The 26981-nt window shown below is 44.4% G+C and overlaps 1 protein-coding gene across 3 annotated transcripts in view; it reads right to left on the reverse strand.

The window, feature by feature from the left end:
* LOC127584315 (netrin receptor UNC5D-like) overlaps positions 1-26981 on the reverse strand; it is a 562203-nt gene that overhangs the window by 123218 nt on the left and 412004 nt on the right. For all 3 annotated transcript variants that reach the window (XM_052041008.1, XM_052041010.1, XM_052041009.1), the window contains exon 5: positions 1255-1435. In XM_052041008.1, coding sequence (XP_051896968.1) covers positions 1255-1435 — 181 coding nt within the window. The remainder of the gene's footprint in view (positions 1-1254; positions 1436-26981) is intronic.

Here is a 26981-nt window from a genome sequence, read left to right on the forward strand (position 1 = left end):
CCAGTAATCTCATGGTTACCATTACCAAGACTAGCTTTATTGAGAACATTTTTATTGCTGAGCTGGCGAGGTTTCAGCCTCAAGTCTAAGTCAGAAGATCATCGCATCAAGACCCACTGTGGAGAGCTGAACACAAGGGGGCTGCACAGTGGCACAATCAGTAGAGCTGCAGTTTCACACCTCCAGTGATCCAGGTTCAATCCTGCCTCAGGTGTAGCCTGTGCAAAATTGAATGTTCTCCCTGTGACTGTGTAGGTTTACCCCAACATCCGAAAGACATTCAGGTTGGTGGATTAATTTGCCACTGTAAATTGCCCCAAGTGTGTAGGTGTGTGGTTCAGTCTAGGGTGAATTGATGGGAATGCGGGGAGAATGCATAGGTTTAAAGTGAGAGGGGAAAGATTTATTAGGAACTTGAGGGGCAACTTTTTTTTCACAGAGGGTGGTACATATGTGGAACGAGCTGCCAGACGAAGGGGTTGAGGCAGGTATGTCAACAACTTTTAAAATACAGTGGGACAGGTCCATGGATAGGAAAGGTTTAGAGGGATATGGGCCAAATGTGGGCAAATGGGACTAGCTTGGATGGGCATCTTAGTCGGCATGGACCAGTTGGGCCGAAGGGCCTGTCTCCGTGCTGCACAACTCTATGACAAGTCTCACCTGGCCCTCCAGGGCAGTACTGAGGGAGTGCAGCACTGGTGAAGCACCATCTTTTGCATGAGGCTCCTGACTTCTCGGGCTTGATGGAAAGCACGGGACCTTCCCTGATTACCTTTCAATCAACATATGGCACGGTAGTGTAGTGCTTAGCGTAATGCTATTACAGCATCAGCGACCCGGGTTCAATTCCGGCCACTATCTGTAAGGAGTTTGTACATTCTCCCTGTATCTGTGTGGGTTTCCTCCGGGTGCTCCGGTTTCCTCCCACATTCCAAAGACGTATGGGTTAGGAAGTTGTGGGCGTGCTATGTTGGCGCTGGAAGCGTAGCGACACTTGCAGGCTGCCCCAGAATACTCCACGCAAAAGATGCATTTCACTGTGTGTTTCAATGTACATGTGACTAATAAAGACATCTTATCTTATCTCATGACCTTTCATTCCATTGGTGCCTGTGGGATCTTACTTTGCCAAGTCTCGGTTATAACAGTAATTGCATTTCAGAGGTTTTTATTGGCCGTGGAGACATTCTGAGGTCATGCATGCTAATCACTGCAATATCTAGATGTGAATGGTGAAATATTACTTCTTACCAAACACCGTCAGCATGGCGACAGTGCTTCGTCGCCTGGCAACCACATTGGAGGCAATGCAGGTGTAGTTGCCTGAATCAGAGAGGTGTGCTTGCTCGATGACCAGACTGTGCTCTGCGGTGGTATAAACATTGGGGTCGTGCTGAGGATCAATCACCTCTTCGTTCTTCAACCATTCGACCTGCAAGGGAAGGCAGAGATAGTGGATAATGCTGGGCCTGGACTCCCAGAAATTAAGTCAAAGAATCTTAGAGTAATACAGCATGGAAACAGGCCCTCCAGCCCAACTCGTCCATACCAACCAAGGTGCTCACCTGTTCCGCCTTTGGCCCATATCCCTCTCAACCTTTCCTATCCATGTACTTGTCCAAATGTCTTTTAAATGTTGCTACTGTATCTGTCCCAACTACCTTCTCTGGCAGCTCGTTCCATACACACACCACCTTCTGCGTGAAGAAGCTGCTCCTCAAGTCCCTTTTAAATCTTTCCCCTCTCAACTGAAACTTATGCCCTCCAGTTTTTAGTCCCCTTTCCTTGGGGAAAAAAGAAACCAGAAAGAGATGCAGGGTACCCTGCAGGTTGCTCAGGATTGGGGCTTAACCTCCACATTAACTCCACGTTCTTGTCCCATCCTTCATCTTCCTTGAGTCCAAAAGCAAATCAATCCTGTCATACAGTCAACATATGCACCTTACAGATGCACCGTAGAAAGCATCCTATCCGGATGCATCACAGCTTGGTTGGGCAACTGCTCTGCCCAAGACCACAAGAAATTGCAAAGGGTTGTGAACGCAGCCCAGTCCATCACGCAAACCTGCCTCCCCTCCACTGACTCCGTCTACACTCCCTGCTGCTTCAGGAAAGCAGCCAATGTAACCAAGGACCCCTCCCACCCCGGTCATTCTCACTTCTCCTCTCTCCTGTTGGGCAGAAGCTACAAAAGCTTGAGAACACTCACCACCAGGCTCAAGGACAGCTTCTATTCTGCTGTTAGCAGACTCTTGAACATTACCCCTCATTCAAAGATGAACTCTTGATCTCGTCGTGGCCCTTGCACTTTATTTGTCTGCCTGCACTGCACTTTCTCTAACTGTAACACTATATTCTGCATTCTGTTTTCCTTTTTACTACCTTGGTGTGGAATGATATGTCTGGATGGCATGCAAACAGAAGCTTTCCACTGTATCTTGGTATACAGTATGTGACAATGATAAACCAATATCAATACCAATACTTGGGAACTCTCCAGTATGAGTGAAGTATGGCAAGAACTTAGCCTTGGCTGCGCATCACTGAACAAAGTTTGGTTAGCTTCACAAACCTCTGAAAGTTATTCCAAGGAGATTAATAATATTAAGCTTATTGCAATTTACTGAGTCAGTAAAATTATCCAATTTAATTATAACTTGTCCTATAATTGATGAAACTTGCCAGGTTTTTTGGAAGCACAGTGGATAACTCTGAGTTGACCATTCCCAGGCCTCTCAAGATGATAGCTTCGATTGGTGCATGCGTTATTGTGAGTTGCATATGTGCCAACTGGAGCCTGAAATCTCTCGAAGGCATTTGACTTGAAAGGTTCCCAGGGGTGGCACAGTGGTGCAGCCGTTGGAGCCCCTGCCTCACAGCACCAGCGACCTGGGTTCAATCCCAACCTGTCCGTGTGGAGTTTGCACATTCTCCCTGTGATCACATGGGTTTCCTCCAGGACCTTCAGCTTGTGGGGGTTGTGGGTTAATTAACCACTGTAAATTGCCCCTAGTGTGTGGATGAGTGGTAGAATACTGGGGGAGTTGATGAGAATGTGGGGAGAATAGGTAGGATTAGACTAAAGATGGGAGCTTGATATTTGGCCTGGACTCAGCGGTCTGTTTCTGTGTCAAATTTCACAATAACTGTACACTCCTATGACTCTTATAACAACAGAGTATCCACACATCTCTGGGATAGAAAATTCCAAGGATTCATAACCATCTGAGTGAGAAAATTTCTCCTCAAGTCACTTCTGAATAGTCAAACGCTTATCCTGAAGGCTTTGCCTCCAGTTGTAGCATCTTCCAAACACTGTGCCATAACTCGCCAAGGCTAACCTGTAGCCTCTACCAGCAAGAAGGATGAAGACATTAAGTGCATGAGAAAACTATCCAAGCCATCCAGCATTATAATTTGGAAATACGTCACTGGTTCCTCATCATTGCTCTGTCGATATCCTTCAGCTCTCTGCCCAATATCACTGCAGGAAATAAAAACAGAATGTGTAAGGAATGGACAACCCTGAAGAAGGATTATTGACTTCAACCTTTCTATAGATGCTGCCTGACCTGCTGAGTATTTCCAACATTTTCTATGCTATTTCAGATTTCCAGCACCTGCAGATTTTTTCTGATATTCAATCACTCTGGGAGTCCCTTCACCTGAAGGAGTGCAACATCTCAGGAAGGCAACTCACCATCACTGATTCAGTCAGGGAGGGGGAGTAGGTTTTGACCTTGTCAGCGATGCTCGATTTCTGTAAACGAATAATAAAAAGTTCTATTCCAGCTGGGGGGTAACAGCCTCTCAGGATCAGTGAAATGACTGCAGCTGAGAAGTTGCAGCTGTGGCTCCAGAATCCACATCTGTCCAAGGGCTGTGCACACGATGCTAGTGGTGAAGCTTCACATCATCGTCCCTTGTGCTGCAGTCCCCTCTCCTCGAACTCTAACTCCACTGTGGGACTAAAGATCCTGCTCCTAGGGCACAGACTAGGAGGTTCCTCCCTTCTGTCATTCTCGCTGAGTGATGTTCAGTGAGATTTTAGAGACATACTAATATCTCCCATGGGTTTAGCTCTGCACCTGACTGCTTACTGAAGTACATGGTAAGAAACTAATATTTTGTGCCCTTAAGTGAGTGATAAATCCCAGCTGTAACACAAATTATGTTTTTCATTTTTCACCAAGCCTATAATGAAAACTGTGATCCCCTAGGGAATTTCACCGACTCAATAAATTACAACAAGGTTAATATTATTCAGCTGCTTAGAATATCAGATGGAGGTTCTCGTGTAATTGTGAAACCAACCAAGCTTCAAGCAGCAATGTGTAGTCAGCCGGTGGAGCAGTCCTAGCCATGTGCTGCTCAACGCACGCACAAACTGAAGCTCGTCGCAATTAAAAAAAATAATTGCCTCAATTGTCTCCATGGTGACTGTCGCTGTTGGTTTATGTTCGATTATAAGGACAGGTTAGGCTGATGAATAATATTGGACTAGACTGCGCTGTTTAATTAGAATTTCTCGTGGAGCGGTTGTGTGCTGCAATGTAAAAGCTGGGTGAAAATGGCCCAACAATGATAGCTACATGTCTTTGGCTTATGAAGGTAGTTGTGTTCCAGCTCCTCTGTTGGTTCAAGGGCAAAAACAAGAGAAAAATAATGACGGAATCTCTCAACACACTATGTCCTGAATGCAATCCACATGTGCTGTCTATTTTCCTATGAAAATAAAGAGATTGTTTCCCTTCTTATTCATTTCTCAATATCTCTGAAAAACTTGCCAACAGCACAGTGGTAGTCACTTGTCCTGAAACGAATGCTCCCCGATCTAAAGTTTCCATTATCCTTATACTGTTTCTTATCAACTTTTTATCCCTTTTATCTCTACCACACATGCGTTGTGTATACATAGAGTGGGGTAAGCCTTTTGCAATGTCAAGCTTCAACACCTCGTGTGCTACATAACCCGTGTGCAGTTCCATCTTTACCTTATACAGTGGCATGCAAAAGTTTGGGCACCCTTGGTCAAAATTTCTGTTACCGTGAATAGCTAAGCGAGTAAAAGATGACCTGATTTCCAAAAGGCATAAAGTTAAGGATGACACATTTCTTTAATATTTTAAGCAAGATTACTTTTTTATTTCCATCTTTTACAGTTTCAAAATAACAAAAAAGGAAAAGGGCCCGAAGCAAAAGTTTGGGCACCCTGCATGGTCAGTACTTAGTAACACCCCCTTTGGCAAGTATCACAGCTTGTAAACGCTTTCTGTAGCCAGCTAAGAGTCTTTCAATTCTTGTTTGGGGAATTTTTGCCCATTCTTCCTTGCAAAAGGCTTCTAGTTCTGTGACATTCTTGGGCCGTCTTGTATGCACTGCTCTTTTGAGGTCTATCCACAGATTTTCGACAATGTTTTGGGTGGGGGACTGTGAGGGCCATGGCAAAACCTTCAGCTTGAGCCTCTTGAGGTAGTCCATTGTGGATTTTGAGGTGTGTTTAGGATCATTATCTTGTTGTAGAAGCCATCCTCTTTTCATCTTCAGCTTTTTTACAGACGGTGTGATGTTTGCTTCCAGAATTTGCTGGTATTTAACTGAATTCATTCTTCCCTCTACCAGTGAAATGTTCCCCGTGCCACTGGCTGCAGCACAAGCCCAAAGCATGATTGATCCACCCCCGTGTTTAACAGTTGGAGAAGTGTTCTTTTCATGAAATCCTGCACGCTTTTTTCATCAAAATCAAAATCTAGATGTCACTATCTTCTTGTACACAGAGGAATCAGTTCTCGGCACCATTATGTCGAGATTATAGTCATACCTGCAGGAAGAGTGGCTAACTTACCTACATTATCAGAGCTGGCAGCTGTACAGTAGGGACAGATTGAGACCCACAGATCTAGAAACAGACCAAAAGGTTTCATATCTCATCATACCATGAAAGAAGCAAAGAGTTGTCAGTATATGTGCTGTGAAGATTGAGAAAGGGGGAGTTGGGGAAGGCAAGGTAGAGGACACAGACATGTATTCCCAATTAGAAGCCTAATGTTTGCCTGAAGGAGTTGTTTGTTAACACGGCATTTCATGTCAATATGCAGTCAGCAAGTTTCGCAAAGGAATGCAAGTACAATTCCATTACTTCAAGAACAAGATCAGTTGGAGGAATTTGAAGTTTGTATTTTCTCACCTGAAATATGATCTCATTTTTAATTCCATTGAAACTCCTGCTCATTTGAAATCCCCTTGAAATGGAATTTATAACCTGTTGTAATTAGTAAAATTGTATTTGACCACTTGAAATGTAATTCAAAATTGTAATTTTGAACTATATAAAAAAAAAGTGTCAAACAGCTGACAAGAAATCATGCAGGAGAGAGCTACAGAGGTAAGCCCTGCTGCTCAACCGAAGCAACAGAGCGTATAAAACTGTGTTAGATCAATGAAGAAGCTGCAAATTCAGCTTTTTATGTCAAATGATGTTTTACCTTAAAAGTAGGATCTCTAATTACGAGGGTACTGTAGCCAAGGAAGGGTGAGATTGCTAGTAACCATAAGTCAGGCATCATTGTATCATCAGTGGATTGATCACTGACACAATTGAGTATATAGAGGTCATAACACCGAGAGGTAGAAAGAGTATGGTAGTGCTAACTATTACATTAAGGTCATTGAAATCGCTCAACCTTAAGCAAAGCCATTTTACCATACAATGAAAAACCTGAGTCTTTTGTTCTTTACTAAAATCCCTTGTCAGGACTTCTGTACAAATGGCAGTAGTTTAATTAATGGCTCATTGCAAATGTTGGTAGGTGGAGAGGGGACCAATCCCACAGGATTGAAGGATAGTGGCGGGAAGCCAGACACCCTTTGGAATGTCATTAGGCCAGATCCAGTAATTTTCCACTGCCCCTCTTAGTGGCAATAACTCAGTTGGCCTCACTAATGAGAAGGGAAGCTTTAATGAAGTATTGTCCCCTCATGAAAACCTGACTGATGTATAATAACTGCTTCACAAGGTTTTTTTTCAGCACAGTAAAGGCCCTTCAACCCACAATGTCGTGCCGACATTTTATCCTGCTCTAAGATCTATCTAACCCTTCCGTCCAACATAGCCCCCTATTTTTCTATCATTCATGTGTCTATCTAAGAGTTTCTTAAATGTCCCTAATGTATCTGCCCCCACAACCTCTGCCAGCAGTGCGTTCCACGCACCCACCACTCTCTGTGTAAAAAACCTACCTCTGACATCCCCCTTATACCTTCCTCCAATCACCTTAAAATTATGCCCCCTCGTGTTAGCTATTTTTGCCCTGGGAAAAAGTCTCTCACTGTCCACTCGATCTGTGCCTCTTATCATCTTGTACACCTCTATCAAGTCACCTCTCATCCTCCTTCTCTCCAAAGAGAAAAGCCCTAGCTCACTCAACCTATGACAAGCTCTCCAATCCAGGCAGCATCCTGGTAAATCTCCTCTGTAGCCCCTCTAAAGCTTCCACATACTTCCTGTAGATATAGTTATTGAGGCTGTTTCTCTATAGCAATATAGCCATTCAGAGCTGATCTAGTCATTATTGTTGAGCAAAACTCCACACAATACTCCAAGGGTGGTCTGACCAGAGTTCTATAGAGCTGCAACATCACCGCGCGGCTCTTGAACTCAATACCCCGATTAATGAAGGCCAACACTCCATACGCCTTCTTAACAACCCTGTGCCTTTGCTCAATAATAATGACTAGATCAGCTCTGAATGGCTATATTGGTATAGAGAAACAGCCTCAATAACCAATATCTACATTGCCACTGAAGGAAGCTATTTAGCCTCTATGGTCCTGTTTCTGCCATTCAATAACCCATGGCTGAACGGTGCCCATGTTTGGCACTGATGCTGGAAAAATGCTGCCTCTGCAAACTCCTCCCAACTCACTGGAAGGATAAGCAAATCAATGCCAGGCCAACATCCCTAAGACTGAAGCCCTAGTTACTCGCGGCTCCCTCCATTGGGCAGGATAGATTGTTTGTATCAGATTCCAAAAACAAATGTTATTTTCCAAGTTCCATCATTGGAGATTGACAGGCGGACAGAGAAAAAGATTCAAGGATTTGTTCAAAGCTTTCTTGAAGAATTATAACATCCCCACAAATTCCTGGGTATCTCTGGCCCATGATCACTCAAATGGAGAAGCATTCAGGGTGCATTGAGAATCTCAAGGCCATGCATCAGGAATACACAGGAATCCTGTGTAAATGATGGAAGGAGTTCACCACCTTACTATTTCCCCTTTCACTAGCTGCCCCATCTGTAGAAGAGTCTACATTGGTCTCACTAGCTAATTCAGAACAACAAGATTGTGCTGGACAGAGGATAGAATCGCCAGGATGTTGTGTGGATTGGAGATGTTTAGTTGTGGGGAGAGATTGGATAGTCTGGGCTTGTTTTTCCTGGAGTGAGGGAGGCTGAGGGGTGACATGGTAGAAGCATATGACATTATGAAAGGCATAGGTAAGGTAGATGGCCAAAATCTTCTTCCCATGCTAGGGGTATCAAAAATTAGAGGGCATAGTTTAAAGAGGAGGATAGGAGATTTAAAGGGGACTCGAGGGGTAAGTTTTTTTTTACACTGAAAGTGGTTGATATCTGGAACACACTCTCAGAGGAGGTGGTGAAATCAGATTCAATTACTACGTTTAGGAGGCTTTTAAACAGATACATAAATAGGAAAGGCATAGAAGGATATAGTCCTAATGTGGGCAAATGGGATTAGTGTAGATCGTCAAAATGGTCGGCATGGACATGGTGGGCTGAAGGGCCTGTTTCTGTGCTGTACAGCTCTATGACTCTAACCAATAAAACCGAAGTGGAAGCAAATCACCCCAAGGACCTGCTGAAGAAGAAGATTTTTTTCCATTAAGCTGTCGTGCCATTTCTGTGGATCACAGAGGGATGCAATACAGTTTGGCCCTTATTACTACTGGTGTGAACAGGAATTTGAAGGGTTTATTACAATTATCTGTTTTTACCCTCCCCTCCACCTATCCAATCTCCTGCCCCCTACAACCCATCACTGCAGTCTTTGCAAAATTCATGCAGGAAAGTTGTAACCAAATTGAAATAATGCCAATAAAAATCATGGAAATTTATATCACTTGCCAGGAAAGAAATTTACCTTAAATAAAGATTTTCCACACTTTTTTCTCCCCCCATTCCCTAGCTGTGAAAGATAACGTGGTCTCGTCCCCAGTAGAAGGCAGCTGTTTTAGTCTGAACTGTTTAAACTGTGCAGGGATAACTACTGTTATTATGCTCTTGGGAAATCAATTCTAATCATCAATGGGAGGTCTTAAGTTAGCCAGTCAGAGGAATGGACTGCTTCGAGACAGGTAACAGTGTGATTGGAGTCAAAATCTAGATGTTGGAAATTGAATCACTCCACCATTTCAGGATCATGTAAAGCCAGGGCATGAACTGAATTGAAATTCCATTATACACCCAAGCTTCTGGCTAATCATGAAAAGATCTATAGTGGAAATGCAGGGACATATATGGATTAGCTCAATAACCCTGTGTTAGGCATCAAGGGATAAATTTGCCTAATTGGTACATTTGTTCCAATTACTGAAAATAATTGCAACATGCTGACTGACAGGGTATTCTCGAAATGGGTTCCGTTAAGTGAATTGGAGCCCAATCAGACTTATTGTGGTCACTGCACCTGCTGCTCCCACCTGCCTCTCCGAACTCATGTCCTCCCTTGCCAAGGAGAACAATCTCAATCTTTAAAGAATCAATTTGCATTGGCAGCATGCTTTGAACAGTGCCAACAAAAGGGCTGCTTAAAGTTAAGAAAACACACACTGGTCAGCAGAATCCAGCTAAACACCGATTAATCAAAAACTCACATCACCAAATTTATCTTGTTCATATCCACCTCTGTGATTATGCTGTGATTTCATCAATGCAATTATACACATTAATCTTCATCGCACAGCATTCGTCAACTGCATTCTGGGTACAGAGGCCATTATATTAGCTACTGCACGATCTAAATTAATCCATGGGGGGGTATATCGAATCACTTAATCATGATGCAGTCAAGCAGCCCCTGTGAATGCATTCTACCTTCATTAGATTTAATATATTTCTCATTATACACTGTAGTCATTTGGATGAATACTGGTTCATCTGTTTGTTGCTTTCTCTTTGTCTGCCAGATCATTCTCCAATAAGACACGGATTAAAAGTTATTCAAAAGTTTGGGCTGCACTAATATCAGTTCATTAGTCTTATCCATTCACAATCAGATATTTAAGATATTTATTTATTAGTCACATATAGATTGAAACACACGTGAAATGCGTCTTTTTGCATTACTGAGAATGTGCTGGAAGGGGAAGCCGGCAAGTGTCGCCACTCCTCCGGTGCCAACATAGCATGCCCACAACTTCCTAACCTGTATGTCTTTGGAATGTGGGAGGAAACCGGAGCTCCTGGAGGAAACCCACGCATACATGGGGAGAACGAACAAACTCCTTACAGACAGCAGCATGAATTGAACCCAGGTCGCTGGCGCTGCAATAGCATTACGCTAACCGCTACACTACCGTGTCGCTGGTATTAGTGTATATGTAGCAAGGAATGATCATTTCTGATGTGAACCTTCTCTGTTGGCATACTACAGAGGAGCAAAATTCTTCCATTATGATTGCAAAAACCAATGAATTAAAAGTGGAATTCCTACTTAAAAGTTGTGGAGCAAATGAGGCTGGGTCCCGATCATCGGTTGTGTGACTGGTGGCCTGATTAAAACAGCTCCTCTGGGGACTAATTAGCACAGGAAATAACCTGTGAATCCGAAAGAAAACTAACAAAAAGCATTTATCCTTCACTTCTGCCGCTGCATGCACACCTCAAAATGATCAATTATTTTGGGTTTATTTGCACAACAAAGTACGTGGAGATTAACATATTTGAGACACATGCAGTAGGATTTCCAAAGCTGAGTAGGCAGCTGCCAGGTCTGCACTGAGACCGGAGGGTGAGGGAATAATCCTTGGAGAGCTGCTGCACTAAAACAATTAAACTTCGAGCAAATTGTCCTGTACTGTGGAGCACAAGCACCTAAGATGTCTGGATGGACCAATTGGTTGAATCATGGTTGGAGGGTGGAGTCCTGGGTTCAATCCTGACCTCTGGTGCTCTCTGTGTGGAGTTTGCACGTTCTCCCTGTGACGGTGTGGGTTTCCCCCGGTGCTCCGGTTACCTCCCAAATTCCAATGATGTGCTGGTTGGTCAGTTAACTGGCCGCTGAAAGTTGCAACCTGGTATGTAGGTGAGTGGGAGAATCTGTGGGAAGTCGATGGGATTGTGGGGAGAATAAAATGGGATTCGCGTAGGATGAGTGTAAGTGAATGACTGATGGTCGGCACAGACTCGGTGGGCCAAATGTCCTGCTTCTCTGATGTATGACCCTGTGCTAAGGCAGTCCTACTTCCGACTTTGGAGACACAAGACACTGCAGATGCTGGAGTCTGGAGCAGCAAACAAACTGCTGGAGAAACTCAGTGGCTCAAGCAGCGTCTGCGGGGGGGAAAGGAATTGTCGACATTTCAAGACTGATGCAAGTTCTCGACCTGAAGCATCAACAATTCCTTTCCTTACACAGATGCTGTTCAACCCACTGTGTTCCTCCAGCAGGTTGTTTCTTGCTCTACTTCCTACTTTTCTTCGGCAATCCCTCGGGATTAAAGAGACTTTGCTGAGGGATGCACTGGAACTTGGTGCAGCTGCCACAACGGCTCTGTGGGGAAAGGCCATGGTGGAGGGTCCTACAACATTGGGCCAAGGGTTTACTAGCAGTATTCTCTGTAACACAGGCAAGGTTCAATTATGCCTCTCTCCTAGCCGTTCAACAAAAAGCATCTCGGATATCAAATAACCATCCAATTGTTTCATTCAGTGTTCTGTAAAACTAGAAGTGATTTTACATCCAGAGAGGACATGATTCAGGCTGGTGCATGGGGCATGCTGGCATTTCAAGGGGTGGGGTTTGGGACAAGGTTTTGGCAGGGTGGTCTCCAGCCAACCACCTCCCCCACCAGGCTCTATAGCCGTTCTTCCATATTTGCTTCCCTCACCTGGCCACACTCCCTTTGCAACTCACAAATGTCTTCCATTCCTCTGGTTCTCTTGATATGCCCCCTATTGTCCTGTGCTAATGCTATTACCAGCATTTAACCATCTTCAGTCCCCCATTTTGAACTGTAGGCATAGAGCTGTACGGCATAGAAACAGGCCCTTTGGCCCACTGCATCTATGGCGACCAACATTGTAGTGTAGCCATTAGTGTAACACTATTACAGCGCCAGCGACCCGGGTTCAATTCCCACCGCTGTCTGTAAGGAGTTTGTACGTTCTCCCCGTGTCTGCGTGGGTTTCCTCCGGGTGCTCCAGTTTCCTCCCACATTCCAAAGGCGTACGGGTTAGGAAGTTGTGAGCATGCTTTGTTGGCACCGGAAGCATGGCAACACTTGCGGGCTGCCCCCAGAACACTCTACACAAAAGATGCATTTCACTGTGTGTTTCGATGTCAAAAGATATCAAGATATCAAATCAAATCAAATCAAATTCTAATCTATACTAATCCCACTTGTCTGCATTAATTCCATCTCTCTCTGTGCTCTGCTTGTTCAAGTACCTGTCTAGGTGCCTCTAAAATATTGTTACTGTTCCTGCCTCCACCACCTCCTCTGGCATCTCATTCCAGACACCAACTACTCTGTGTGAAAAATTTACTCCTCAGATCCCCTTCAAACCTCCACCCTCTCACCTTAAACCTACGCCCTCTGGTTTTTGACAGTCTTATCCTGGGAAACAGACACTGCTTCTGATACTTTCTGCCTCTCATAATTTTATATACCTTTATCATGTCACCTCAGCCTCCTTCACTCCAGGGAAAAAAACAGCCGATCCAATCTCTCTTTATAACTCAAGCTCTCCAATCCAGTATAGACCAGTCTATTCCTTCTTCTATTGTGTGCATGTGTGAAGTGATTCACTTTAGTGGAAACAAATAGAAGAGTATTGAGAACCTGGGAGTGTTTGTGTTCAGACTGACCTGGGTGCCCTTGTATATGAATCACTCAAAGTACAATAAGTAATTAGTGACAAGGCACTTAGTGTGTTGGCTTTTATTGTAAGGGGGTTTGAATACAACAGTAAAGATGTTTTGCTTCAATTATATTGGTTCCTGGTGAGAGCACACCTGGAATATTATATACAGGCTTGATGTTTCTATCTAAGGAAGGATATATCAGTAATAGATGGAGCACACTCACACATTGATTCCTGCGATGGTAGGTTTGTTCTCTCAGGAAGGATTAAGCAGACTGTGCTTTTGTCCTCCACAGAGTTGAGAAGAATGAGAGATGATCCCACTGAAACATACACAATTCTTGTTCCAGTTCTGAAGAAGTCTCAGACCAAAAACATTATCAGTATATGCTGCCTGACCTGCTGAGTGTTTCCAGCATTTTCTCTTTTTACTTTCAGTGCATGTGATCAATCTTATCTGTGTGTGTGTGTGTGTGTGTGTGTGTGTGTGTCTGCGTTTGTGTGTGTGTGTGTGTGTGTGTGCATGTGTGTATATGTATTGGTATCAGTTTATTACTGCCACTTGTACCGAGGTACAGTGAAAAACTTATCTTGCATACCGATCGTACAGATCAATTCATCACACAGTGCATTGAGGTAGTACAGTGTAAAAACAATAACAGAATACAGAGTAAAGTGTCACAGCTACAGGGAAGTGCATTGCAGGTAGACTTGCACAATAAAGTGCAAGGTCATAACAAGGTAGATTGTGAGGTCAGGAGTCCATCTTACCGTACTACGGAACTGTTCAATAGTCTTATCACAGTGGGATAGAAGCTTGTCCTTGAGCCTGGTGGTATGTGCCCTCAGGCTCCTGTATCTTCTGCCTGATGGGAGACAGAAGAGACCGGGTGTGTGTGTGTGTCAGCATATGCGTGTGTGTGTGTGTGTGTGTGTGTGTGTGTGTGTGTGTGTGTGTGTGTGTGTGTGTGTGTGTGTGTGTGTGTGTGTGTGTGTGTGTGTATAAAACCCTTATATATGTTACACGAAAGAGACTGCAGATGCTGGAAATCTGGGGCAACACACAAGATGCTGAAGGAACTCAGCGGGTCAGGCAGCATCTGTGGAGGAAAATGGACAGTCGACGTTTTGGGTCAAGACCCTTCAGCTGGACTGGACCAGATGAAGGTGTCTGTTTCTTTCTTTTTCTTCCTAAACACTGTCCACTGCTAATTTATTCCAGATGTCCACAGCTGAAATGATAACAATTGTCCTCCACACTGATGTTCAATCACCTCTTGAGCATTTCTCTGGCTTTACTTCAGCTAGAGACCACATAATAGACAATGCCAGAAACTGAATTAGTCTCAGATCTCCAGAGATGACAGCCAGCTTGCCAACCCACCACATCAAAAAAGAAAGCATATACCACCAGGCTCAAGTACAGCTTCTATCCCGCTGTTATAAGACTATTGAACAGTTCCCTAGTATGATAAGATGGACTCTTGACCTCACAATCTACCTTGTTATGACCTTATCTCTACCTGCACTGTACTTTCTCTGTAGCTGTAACACTTTATTCTGCATTCTGTTATTGTTTTACCTTGTACTACCTCATTACTGTTGGAATGAATTAATTGATATGAATGGTATGCAAGACAAGTTTTTCACTGTACCTTAGTACATGTGACAATAATAAACCAGTTTACCAATTTACATGTCAGTGATTCCTTCATCAGCTCTTACATTGAAGGTACTAACTTATTTTGACTAAAGCACTGAATCCCTCCATTATAGATGTTTTTATGTGCTTATGTCCTTTCATTTTGAGGTCTTTGTTTTGATGTGCACACTCCGTTAGAGGGATAGGGAGCAAAAATTTATGGATGGTGAAGGTGCAGGGAGAGTCAAGCCTGGACTTGGCAAGAGTCATAGAGTCGTACAGCACAGAGACAGGCCTCTTGGCCCATCTTATCCAGACTGAACATTGTGCTAATCTTTACTAGTCCCATTTACCCGCACTTGGTCTGTAGCCTTCTCGGCCTTGGGTGTAGGTGGGGGTTTCAATGGCAGGATGGCGATGGTGGAAGTGGGAGGTTGTTGCGAGGAGGGCGATGTGGAATGGGAAGCGGTGTTCCAGGGGTGAGTGGCAGAGTGAGGATGGGAATGGTCTGGTTTACCTGACGTAGCAGCTCGGGAGGGGGAAGGACTTGGCGGCAAAGGAATGGAATTTATGGAGGGATACGAAAAGCACGGCTTTCGTGGTCAAGTTCATTGGTTGTGTTGGGCCACGTTCCCACATTTCTGCCAGCTCCTTCCAGGACATCTCTTCCCTCCTCCCTTCTTATACTCACCTTGCACTCCACCAGCCTACCCATACAATGACTAAACCCCCAGCCTCTTCTATCAACGCCAACACCATCCCATATTCTTCTCTTCCCTGCCTGTTTCAGCAGGTTGACTGGAAGATTCTTTTGGTAGTGTAGCAGTTAGCATAATGCTGTTACAGCGTCAGTGACCCGGGTTCAATTCCCGCCGCCGTCTGTAAGGAGTTTGTACGTTATCCTCGTGCGTCTGACTGGGTTTCCTCTGGGTGCTCCGGTTCCCCCCCCCTACCATATCAAAGATGTACGGGTTAGGAAGTTGCGGGCATGCTATGTTGGTGCCGGAAGTGTGGCGACACTTGCGGGCTGCCCCCAGAACACTCTACGCAAAAGATGTATTTCACTGTGTGTTTCGATGTACATGTGACTAATAAAGAAATCTTTCTTTGATACCCTGACTCACTCCAGCACATTCGGTCGCATGTCCCACTTGCACCCACATACACCCACTCTTGTTCCACCTCTGTCCCAACCAAGTGCAGGGAGACCCTTGCCCATCCTCTGCACAGAAGTTCCCTGACACGTCTCAGCACTTCTGTAGCATCAGCAGCATTTTGCTCTTCTTGCAATAAAGCACGCTGTTACGCTGTTATTGTTTGCGCCCTGCATGTCACTCTATTCTAACAGAACGGATGTTAACAATGCCTGGTGCCTGACTGGGAAAAGATAACGAGGCTGCTTAAACACACTGATTGAAGCAGAGGCAGGCTGGTGGCATGGGGTCAGGAAACAGCAGGGAACATTTTGGATCTGCTTCTTAGAATTCATATCAGTGCCTCGCTAATGTACAAGTTTTCTTATTATCTTTCGATTTAATCCAGCAAACCAGACTTCAAACTGTACCAGTTAGAGCTGGTGAAATTGCATACCATAGAGAAAAAGACCATGGTTTTGTATTTATTTTCAGTGTGGAGCTAGCCATGCAATGGCAACGATATAAAGCACTGACTGACAATGAAGCTAAAAGCAAAAGGATGCCTGATTGATTCCCGTCTCAATGCAGACATAAAACATTGCAATTGGCAGCTTCTTAACAGGACAATTTTACACATGGAGGAGATCAGCAAGTATGTATTTGACTGGAACTGATTCTATCAGCACACTGGCTCAAGATCCCGTTTGTCTGAATTCTCTCACTGGTCTGCAGAAGGTAGAAGATGGTCACTTACGCCAAAGGCGGCTTTCTGCGCGAAGATGGAACAATTCCCCTTCTGTTGCTCACAATAAATATGCACATTCTTGAGAAAAATTATAATCCCGGCATCCAGGCATTACTGACAGCACCAGAATTTATTGCCCATCCCCATCATGTAAAAGCCAGATTGTTTAAGGATGGTGCATTTCCTTCCCTGAAGGACAGAGTCAGAGTCACACAGCACAGCAATAGCCCCTTTGGCCCAACACAGGGGGAGTGCGTTACCTGAAATAGGAAAATTCAATGTTCATACCATAGGCAACACAAATGGAACATGAGGCGTTGTTCTAGTTTGTGTTTGGTCTCACTCCGGCAGTGGAGAAGGCCGAGGACATAGTGTTCATTGTGGGAATGTGAAATGACATGCAACTGAAATCCCAAAATGGCCGTTGCAGAAAGAGTGCAGGCACTCCACAAAATGGCTGCCTGGTCTACTCTCGGTCTCACTGATGTAGAGGAGCCCACATCGCGGGCACCGAATGCAGGAGGCCAGGTTGGAGGAGGTGCACGCGAATCTCTGCCTCACCTGCAAGGACCATTCAGGTCCCTGAATGGTGGTGAGGGAGGAGGCGTAGGGAGAGGTGTTGCACCTCTTACCGTTGCAGGGGACGGGAAGGGGTGGGTGGGGAGGGATGAGGGAACCAAGGAGTCTTGGAGAGAGTGGTCCCAGCGGAAAGCAGAAAAGGGGGTGGAGAGGGGAAGATGTGGTTGCTGGTGGGATCCTGTTGTAGCGGGTGGAAATGGCGAAGGATGATATGTGGGGACTAGAGGGGTGAAAGGTAAGAGTTAAGGGAACTCTATCTCTGTTCTGTCTGGGGAGAGGGGCAAGAGCAGACATCCAGGGAATGGAGGAATGCAAGTAAGGCTCCACCAGCTGCAGTAGAGGGAAATCCACGTTTCCTTAAAAAGGACATTTCAGAAGTCCTGGAATGGAAAGCCTCATCTTGACAACAGATGCGGTGGAGAGTCAGAACTGTGTCCTTGTTGGGGACAGGGTGGGAGGTGGTGTAGTTCAGGTAGCTGTTGGAGTTGTTGGATTTATAGTCAATATAGGCAGATAGTTTGTCTCCTGAGATGGAGATAGAGATCTAGAAAAGGGAGAGAAGTGTTAGAAATGGCTGAGGTGAATCTGAGGGCAGGATGGAGTTAGTAGCAAAGGCGATTAAATTAATGATTTTTCACACAAGTGTAGGAAGTAGCATGATGCTGGAGGAACTCAGCAGGCCAGGCAGCATCCGTGGAGAAAAGCAGGTGGTCAATGTTTCGGGTCAGGACCCTTCTTCAGGACTGAAGATAGGAAAAGGGGGAAGCCCAATGTAGAGGAGGGAAAAGCAGAGCAGTGATAGGTGGACAGAAGAGGGGAGGTGGGGTGGGCACAAGGTGGTGATAGGTAGATGCAGGTAAGATAGGCAGGTGCAGGGGAGGAGGGGAGAGCAGATCCACTGGGGGATGGGTCAAAGGTAAGGAGGGAAAGGAAAAAAAGGATAGAAAAAAAGAGTTATGATAGGAAAGGGAAGAAAAGAAGAAGTATGGTGGAGGGGTGTATGGGGAAGGGGGGTGGGGATTACTTAAAGCAGGAGAATTCAATGTTCATGCCATTAGGCTGCAAGGTTCCAAGACGGAAAACGAGGTGTTGTTCCTCCAGTTTGCACTTGGAATTCTCCTGGCAGTGGAGGAGGTCGAGGACCATCATATCAGTGATAATGTGGGAGGGGAAGTTGAAGTGATTGGCAATGGGGAGATGCAGATCGTGGTTACCTGACCCGAAATGTTAACCGCCTGCTTTTCTCTACGGATGCTGCCTGGCCTGCTGAGTTCCTCCAGCATCATCGTGTTTTTCATCTAGATTCCAGCATCTGCAGTCCCTTGTTTCTCTTTCTGTAGGAAGCAGCACCCATGTGGTCATCAATGTTGCAGAGAAAGAGTTGGGGAGGGGTGCCCCAGCAGGTTTGGAACAAGGACTGTTCCACGCAGCCTACAAAAAGACAGGTGTAGCTAAGTCCTGTGTGAGTGCCCGTGGCTACACCTTTGATTTGTCGAAAAGTGGAGGAATCGAAAGAGAAGTTGTTGAGAGTAAGAATGAGTTCTGCCAGGCAGATGAGGGTGTTGATGGAGGGAAATGATTTGATGTTTGTTCCCGATAGAAGAGGAAGGCCATCAGACCTTTCTGATGGGGGAATAGAGATGCATAAAGAATGGACGTCCGTGGTGAAGATGAGGTGGTGGGGGCCAGGGAATTGGAAGCTGACAAACTGGTGGCATCAAGAGGTGTCTGGACGTAGGTGGGGACTGAACAAGTGGAGACAAGATAGAGTTGAGTTGTGAGGAGATAAGTACAGTAGGGCAAGAGCAGGCAGAAAGGGTCTACCAGGGCAGTCCTGTCCGTGGATCCTGGGTAAGAGATAGAAACAGGCAGTGTGAGTTGGGGCATCATCAGATTTGGAAGACCATTGGTCTGGCATTCATTGGCGCAGTCATGGCCCAAGGGGAGGTACGAGGAGGTGTTCGAGAGCTACCGCCGGGCCTCTGCAAGGTAGAGGTCAGTCCACCAGACCACAACAGCACCGCCCCTGTCCGTGGGTTTGATGACAAGGTTGGGGTTGGTGCGGAGTGAGTGGAGAGCTGTGCCTTCAGAGGAGATGAGGTTGGAGTGGGTGGAGGGGAGTGGAGAAGTCAAATTGAAGAAACTTCGACAATTGGAAATGAAAAGGTCAAGGGAGGGTAAAAGGCCGTAAGGGGTTTCTGTTTGTTAGATGCCGGCAGGTTACAACAACAACTTGCATTTGTAGAGCACTTTTAATGTGGCAAAGGAAATGCAACGTGCTCCAATGGAACATGATCAAAGGGAATGACACCAAGCCACATCAAGAAATATTAGCAGTGAAGACCAAAAGTTTGCCCAAAGACGTAGGCTTTAAAGAGGACAGAAATAAAGAAGCAAAGAGACAATGAATCCTAGAGCTTAAGGCATAAGTAGCTCAGGGAAGGTCTGTGGTGCAGATGGAGATCTGAAATTTTTGATATATGAACCAATAAGAGCTTAAGGATAACAGAGCTGTATGTTGACTGATTTTTAAATCAGATATTTTATAGGTAAGCAAGAAGATATCACTGTTGGGAGTACCACAGCTACTGAGATAAAACAGCAGTCAAACAAAATGCCAAAAGATTACTGAGGGCAGAAACTTGCTCTCTGTCACATCGGCTAAAAACTCGACATGGTATTAGCTCTGTGTTGTACTCCAGCTGCTGAATTTGGTTCCATTGGCTTCAGTGGATCTGAATTCTGGAGAACAATGTGCTCACCCTGCTATATGGTGTGACTGGTACATGAGATCCGGACAAACTGCTAACCCAGCGAGAGGCAAGTTCAGTACGGAAGTCAGAAATGTCCTGCCAGTTGTAACAAATGTGGTCTATTCTCTCTTCTTCAAAAGATTTATTAAAAAAACAATGCCTGCAGAGGAGTTGTAGAAATTTGGATCTTTCCTCTCCAAATAGGTGTCAATTGTAAACCTGAGATTGATTGATCTTGTTAACCAGAGGTTATAAAAGATACGTGTAGTTATATAAAGTTAGGTCACAGATCAGCCATGAATGCTGGAACAGACTCAAAGGGCTGAATGGCTTCATTCTACTCCATGTTCATGAGTTGAAATGCCTTTGAATAAGATGGTCTAGAGCAGTCAGTTTTGGAAATGCAAAGACTAAGTTGTTCTCACAATGCATGTTAATTGATGGGAAATATGGTCAACAGGCCTTTCAGAGCTCCATGAACAGTTGTCAATTCAAACGACCCTAGTCTGTTACTAAAACAAACTTTGCATTCACTTTGATCTCTCAGACACCTGAATTGTGATTGATGGAATGTGGAAGCAAATGCTTCAGAGATCAATAAACAGAAGTCTATTTCCATAAACAATATCTGGGTAATGACTCTCAAATAAACCCTTTTGAATTTATCGCTCACATTGATGGCAATGAATGAATCCACGTGCTTTGAATTCCTTGGTTCTGATAATAATCCAAGTGCTAGATTTGATCTTCTGATTGTTAAAGGAATAACTTGCATTTCTACAGCACCTTTCCCAACCTCAAGTTGTTGCAGACTTTTTCAGAAATTACAGGGATTTATTTTTTAAGTGTAGTCACTGTGGCAGTTTAGGAAATTTAACAACTAATTTGCGTACGGCAATCACAAACAGCAATATGGTCATGATTGGATCATTTGTTTTAGTTACATAAACTGAGGAAGAGATATCAGCCAGGATATTAGGAATAGGTTATTTTTTTTCTGTGTCCATGTCTTTTAGAGCCACTTTTACAGAACAGAAAGGACCTTGGCTTAGGACCTCATCTAAAAAAATGACACCATTGACATTGAAGCTTCCTTTGGGAATGTCAGCCCAAATCAGGTGCTTGAGCCTTGGAACTGAAACTTGGAACTATATTCTCTGAGGGCGATCAATGTAGTCATGGCCGACACTTCAGAACCCAAGTACCATGTGGGAGCTATAAGTTTCTAGAGAAAGTGTATCTGAATATGATTAAGCCTTCTCAGCACGAAGATGCAGAAGGGCTTAATGAACTATTTTGGTGAACAAAACCATGTTCTCCTGGAAAATGGTATTTAGTTCTATTTGCACTTACAGCAAGAAAAAAAGTAGACATAGTTGATAAGTGTTTCTGTGACTCTATTAATGCAGCACAAAGAAATGACTTGGGTTTGACAGCTCAGTGAGGTCTCTTATCAATGGACACCTGTTCCTGAATGATGAACAGAGGTTTTTCTGAATTTTAATATGTACAGATTGGTTGAATGGCAATAAATTACATCAATACTATTTCAGAACAAATCCTAAGAAGCTTAACAGGGATAGAATCAGACAGAAATTGACCCCGAGTTGAAGAGCTGTTGGGTTGGGCAACCAAATGGTTGGCCAAAGAGGTAGGTTCTAAAGAGGGTGTTAAGGAGAGAGAAACAATGAAACTCAGTAAGTGCAGTCCAGAGCTTAGGATCCAGTTTGGTGGAGGATAGCCATGGATTCGGGAGAATGTCAATGCACAAAAGACTAGGGTTGGATGGAAGTCTTTGGATTGCTGTAGTTCTGGAGGAAGTTACAAGGCCTCATTTAGATTAGGTGAGAGCCAAGTCCCAGCAGCTTCCTGCCTGCATTGGTCAGGAAGTTGTCAAACAGAGTGATAATGAGCCATGCACATTTAAACTGGGCCAATTGTACCTGCTGTTGCTCCTGTGTTTGCTTTGCCCAGATGACGCCTCATATACTTGCAATCCAAAGTGTTGTATCTCCCTTGGAAGAGCCAACATAGATCAGCCATGGACTGTGCATGTGAGGATCTCACCCTTGAATTTCCCCACAAATGGCCATGACTTTATTCTTTTGTGCATCTTTAAAAATTGTCACCCAATTTGTTGAGTAATAGATACATTTGGTAAATGGTGCTCCTAACTGAGGCCCACTGATGTGGTCAACTCTTAACATGTCAGGGGTACTGAGGGATGAGCAAAAATGTTGGCATTGTCAGTGATATCCAGATTGCACCAACAAAATAAAAATATCTTAAATAAATAATCAAAAATCCTCCGAGGAGTTCCTTGGAACTGCATCATATATCACATTAGAATGTCTGTAGGGTTTTAATTGATTTGATAATTAAAGGTTATTGATTGGATGACCACTGTCTCATATTGAAATGAAAGGATAAGGATCACCTTAATAAGAACAGTGCATATGGTGCTTATCTATTGCCACTCATAACAGCCCAGCGCATCACGGACACCAGCCTCCCCTCCTTGGACTCTGTCTTTACCTCTCGCTGTCTTGGTGAAGCAGCCAGCATAATCAAAGACCCCACCCACCCAGGTCATTCTCTCTTCTCTCCTCTTCCCTCAGGTAGAAGATACAGGAGCCTGAGGGCACGTACCACCAGACTTAAGGACAGCTTCTACCCCACTGTGATAAGACTTTCGAACGGTTCCATTATATGATGAGATGGACTATGACCTCATGATCTACCTTGTTGTGACCTTGCACCTTATTGCACTGCACTTTCTCTGTAGTTGTGACACTTTACTCTGTACTGTTATTGTTTTTACCTGTACTACCTCAATGCACTCTGAACTAACCCAATGTAACTGCACTGTGTAATGAATTGACGTGTACGATCGGTATGCAAGACAAGTTTTTCACTGTACCTCGGTACAAGTGATAATAATAAACCAATACCAATACATGGAACAGTTTCCAATGCCAACTGCATATATATTTACTAAACTCACACCTTAGCTCAACACTAAGGATTGTAGGGAATGCCATTTGGTCCACTGAGTCTGTGCTAACTCTTTCTTTCTGTTCACTAGAAGACCAACTTTAATTGCCCATCACTAATTTAGAATGCACTTGGTTTGACCACACTTGGAGTACTGGATGCAGTTCTGGTCACCATGCAGTAGGAAGGATGTGATTCAGTGAGAGAGGGTGCAGAAAAGATCAACCAGGATGTTGCCTGGACTGGAGGGCTTGAGTTATAAGGACAGATTGGATAGGAACGGGATTGAGAGAGTGCTGGTTTGTCAGAGGTGCTGCCTTTGAATAAAGGGTTGGTCCAAGTACTCATCTACCCTCTCAGGTGGACAGAAAAATTGTGTAGCACCATTTTCAAGACAATGGTGCTATGCTAGACATCTTGAGGGCATGCATTTAAGATAAGAGGGGTGTAGGTTCAGAACAGACGTAAGGGGTACATTTTTTTACTGAGAGAGTGGTGGATGCCTGGAACGCGTTGCCTGATAGGGTGGTGGAGGCAAATTCTTTGGGGGTTTTTAAGAGGGGCTTGGATGGGCACATGAATGAGAGGAAAATAGAGGGATATGGGCAATCTGTAGGTAGGAGGGAATAGCTATGTCGGCACAACATTGTGGGCTGAAGGGCCTGTTCTGTGCTGTACTGTTCTATGTTCTAATCCTGAAAATGCTGAGGAACTGTTTATCCCTTAAGCAATATCACACAAAAATAGATCACGAGGTTATTTGGTTATAATCTCCTTGCTGTCAGGGGACCATGGATTGATGTCAGGAAGCACTTCTTTGTACCAAAGGTAGTAAAAATCTCGATGAAAATCAAAGAAATATGCAGGTGATGGAAAACTGAAATAAAAACAGAAAATGCGAGAAGAACTCATCAGGTCAGGCAGCATCTGTGGAGAGAGAAACAGAGTTAATGTTACAGGTCTAAGACCTTTCATAGAACTCTTTACCTGATGAGGCTGGGGTACAATCGAAAAAGTAAGTGAGCTAGACTTCTGATCAGTTATGGCATTATGCAGTCAAGGAGATAGTAAATTGGTTTACTATTGTCACATGTACTGAGGTACAATGAAAAACATTATTCTGCATGCCATCCATTCAGATTATTCCATCACATCAGTGCATTGAGGTAGTACAAGAGAAAACGATAATAGAATGCAGAATAAAGTATTATTACAGAGAAAGTGCAGTGCAGGCAGACAATAAGGTGCAAGGCCATAATGAGGTAGATGTGAGGTCAAGAGTCCATCTTATCGTACTAGGGGACCATTCAATAGTCTTATAACAGCGGGATAAAAGCTGTCCTTGAGCCTGGTAGTACGTGCTTTCATGCTTTTTTATCTTCTGCCCGATGAGAGGAGGGAGATGAGAGCATGTCCGGGGCGGGTGGGGTCTTTGATTATGTTGACTGCTTTACCAAGGCAGCGAGAAGTGCAGACAGAGTCCATGGAGGGGAGGGAGGCCTGTTTCCATGATGTGCTGAGCTGTGTCCACAGCTCTGAAGTTTCTTATGGTCTCAGTTAAATTCTGACTGAACCGGACTGCAGAAGAGGATCGAGAGGCTGAATCACCTACTCTATTTCTATTAGCTTTATAGTTTCTATTTCTATGGCACAATGGCAGATCTGCTGCTTCACAGCTCTAGCGACCTGGATTCAATCCAAACCTCCAGTGCCCTCCATGTAGAGTCTGCACATTCTCCTTGTGACCACATCGGTTACCCCGAGTATTCCAGTATCCACCCACATCCCAAGAACTGTGGGATGAAAGGTTAATTGCTCGCTGTAGATTGCCCTTGGTGTGTAGGTGAGTGGTAGAATCTGGACGGGGTTGTTGGGAGAACAGACTGCAGGAAAAAATCAGAGGGGCATGGGAATTCGGTTCTTGAATCAACTGGCACAATCCTAATCACTAGAGTTTAGCAACACTGTTAACACTTTGCACTTTGTTTTTTGTTCTAATTGTGTTCTTTCTTGTAAGAGTTGTGTTTAATTTATGTTTTTCTTGTGAATGCTGCTTATCTGATGCTATGTGCCTGTGATGCAGCTGCAAGTAAGTTTTTCATTGTACCTGTGCATATGTGTACTTGTGCATATGACAATAAACTCAACTTTGACATTGATTGCATCATCGTAGACTCAATGTGCAGAAATGACCATTCTATGTGGTCAGGAAGGACGGTAAATTGGCTGGAAAGGAATTTGGAATGTTTAGAGGTCATGAAGTATGATATACAAAAGCAAGGTAGTTTGTTCACTGTTCCATTGCCTCTAACAAGTTCATTTTGAAAGCAAGCCCATGGAGATAACTATCCTCATATTGCAGTCAGTCAGCATGCTGGGCCTCCACTCTGTACCATCTGGCTGCTAAGCACCGCTAGCCCTTCCTAATGCCGCACTTCCTCAGCAGCACCTCCTCCAGCCTGTGCGTTTGCCCATGTGTCTGCTCTGAGTGCAGGTGGTGATTGCTGTGTGGTGTCGGTCCAATGTGGCTGGTGCTTCACAGGGTTCTCTTTGCTTTGTGAAGGCAGCAGATGGGACATTATCAGATCATTAGCACGCTTGCTTCCATTTACATACCACGCTGGCAGCTCAGGCACACTTTCTGCATCTGTGCACGATAACAACAACTTCCATTTACGTTGCGCTTTCGCAAAACAGCTATGTTCTAGGGTGTTCGTGGATGAAGATTTATGCTGAATCACTTAAGGACAATCTTGGTACCGGGGTAGGTTTTAAGAAGCATTGAGGGAGGAAAAAGAGGAAGATAGAAGCAGAGAGCTTTTGGAAGGGAATTCCAGAGCACATGGTCTCAGCTGGCACGGTAGCTCAGCGACACGTGAGCCAACCGGCACAATCCGCTAACCGCTACAATTCCCGCCGCTGTCTGTAAGGAGTTTGTATGTTCTCCCTGTGTGTTTGTGTGGGTTTCCTCTGAGTGCTCTGGTTTTCTTCCACATCCCAAAGACATACAGGTTAGGAGCTGTGGGCATGCTATGTTGGCTCTGGAAGAATGGTGACACTTGTGGGCTGCCCCCAGCACGTTCTCAGTAACGCAAAAAGATGCATTTCACTGTGTGTTTCAATGTACATGTGAGTAATAAATATCTTATCTTGTCTACTGCCAAAGGTGGATTGATTAAATTTGGGGATGAGGAAGAGGCCAAGATTGTCAGCAAATACACTAACTAACTTCTCTTAGATGCACTGTTGAAAGTTTCCTGACTGGTTGCATCACGGCGTGGTACGGCAATTCCAATGCACAGGAACGCAAGAGGCTGCAGAGAGTCGTGGACACAGACGGTCCATCTCGGGGCCAGTCTTCCCCACCATTGACAGCATCTACAGGAGGTGCTGCCTCAAGAAGGCAGCATCTATCATCAAGGATCCCCACCATCCAGGTCACGCCCTCTTCTCACTGCTACTGTCGGGCAGGAGGTACAGAAGCCTGAAGTCCCACACCATCAGGTTCAGGAACAGCTACTTTCCTACAACTATCAGCTTGAACAATTTGAACCGACCTGCACTCCCCCAATCCTACCTCAGCAATGGAACACCACAGGCCACCTCTTGCACTACCAAGGACTTGTCTCTGATTGTGTTTTGTTTTTGTACTGTCTTGTTTTGCCCAGCCCTTTTTTTTCTCTTCACTCTCTTGTATGATTTATGTATAATTTATGTATAATTTATGTATAATTAATATTCTCTGTGTTGTCTGAACCTATGTGCCTGTGTTACTGCTGCAAGCAAGTTTTTCATTGTACCTGTACCTCACTGTACTTGTGCATGTGACAATAAAAGTGAATTGACTTGAAAGGACGTAGAGATCTTAGAAGCCTGTAGGAGAGGGGCTTTCAGAGGTAGGGGAGGTCAAGATCATGGAGGCATTTGTTAACAGAATTAAGGTGGTCCTCAAATAGGAGGCAGTGTAAGTCAGCAAGTTTGGGAGTGATGTGTGAAAAGGATTGGGTGTGTGTTAAGACA

Source organism: Pristis pectinata, chromosome 29, assembly GCF_009764475.1.
Source record: "Pristis pectinata isolate sPriPec2 chromosome 29, sPriPec2.1.pri, whole genome shotgun sequence".
NCBI classification, from domain to species: Eukaryota; Metazoa; Chordata; class Chondrichthyes; order Rhinopristiformes; family Pristidae; genus Pristis; species Pristis pectinata.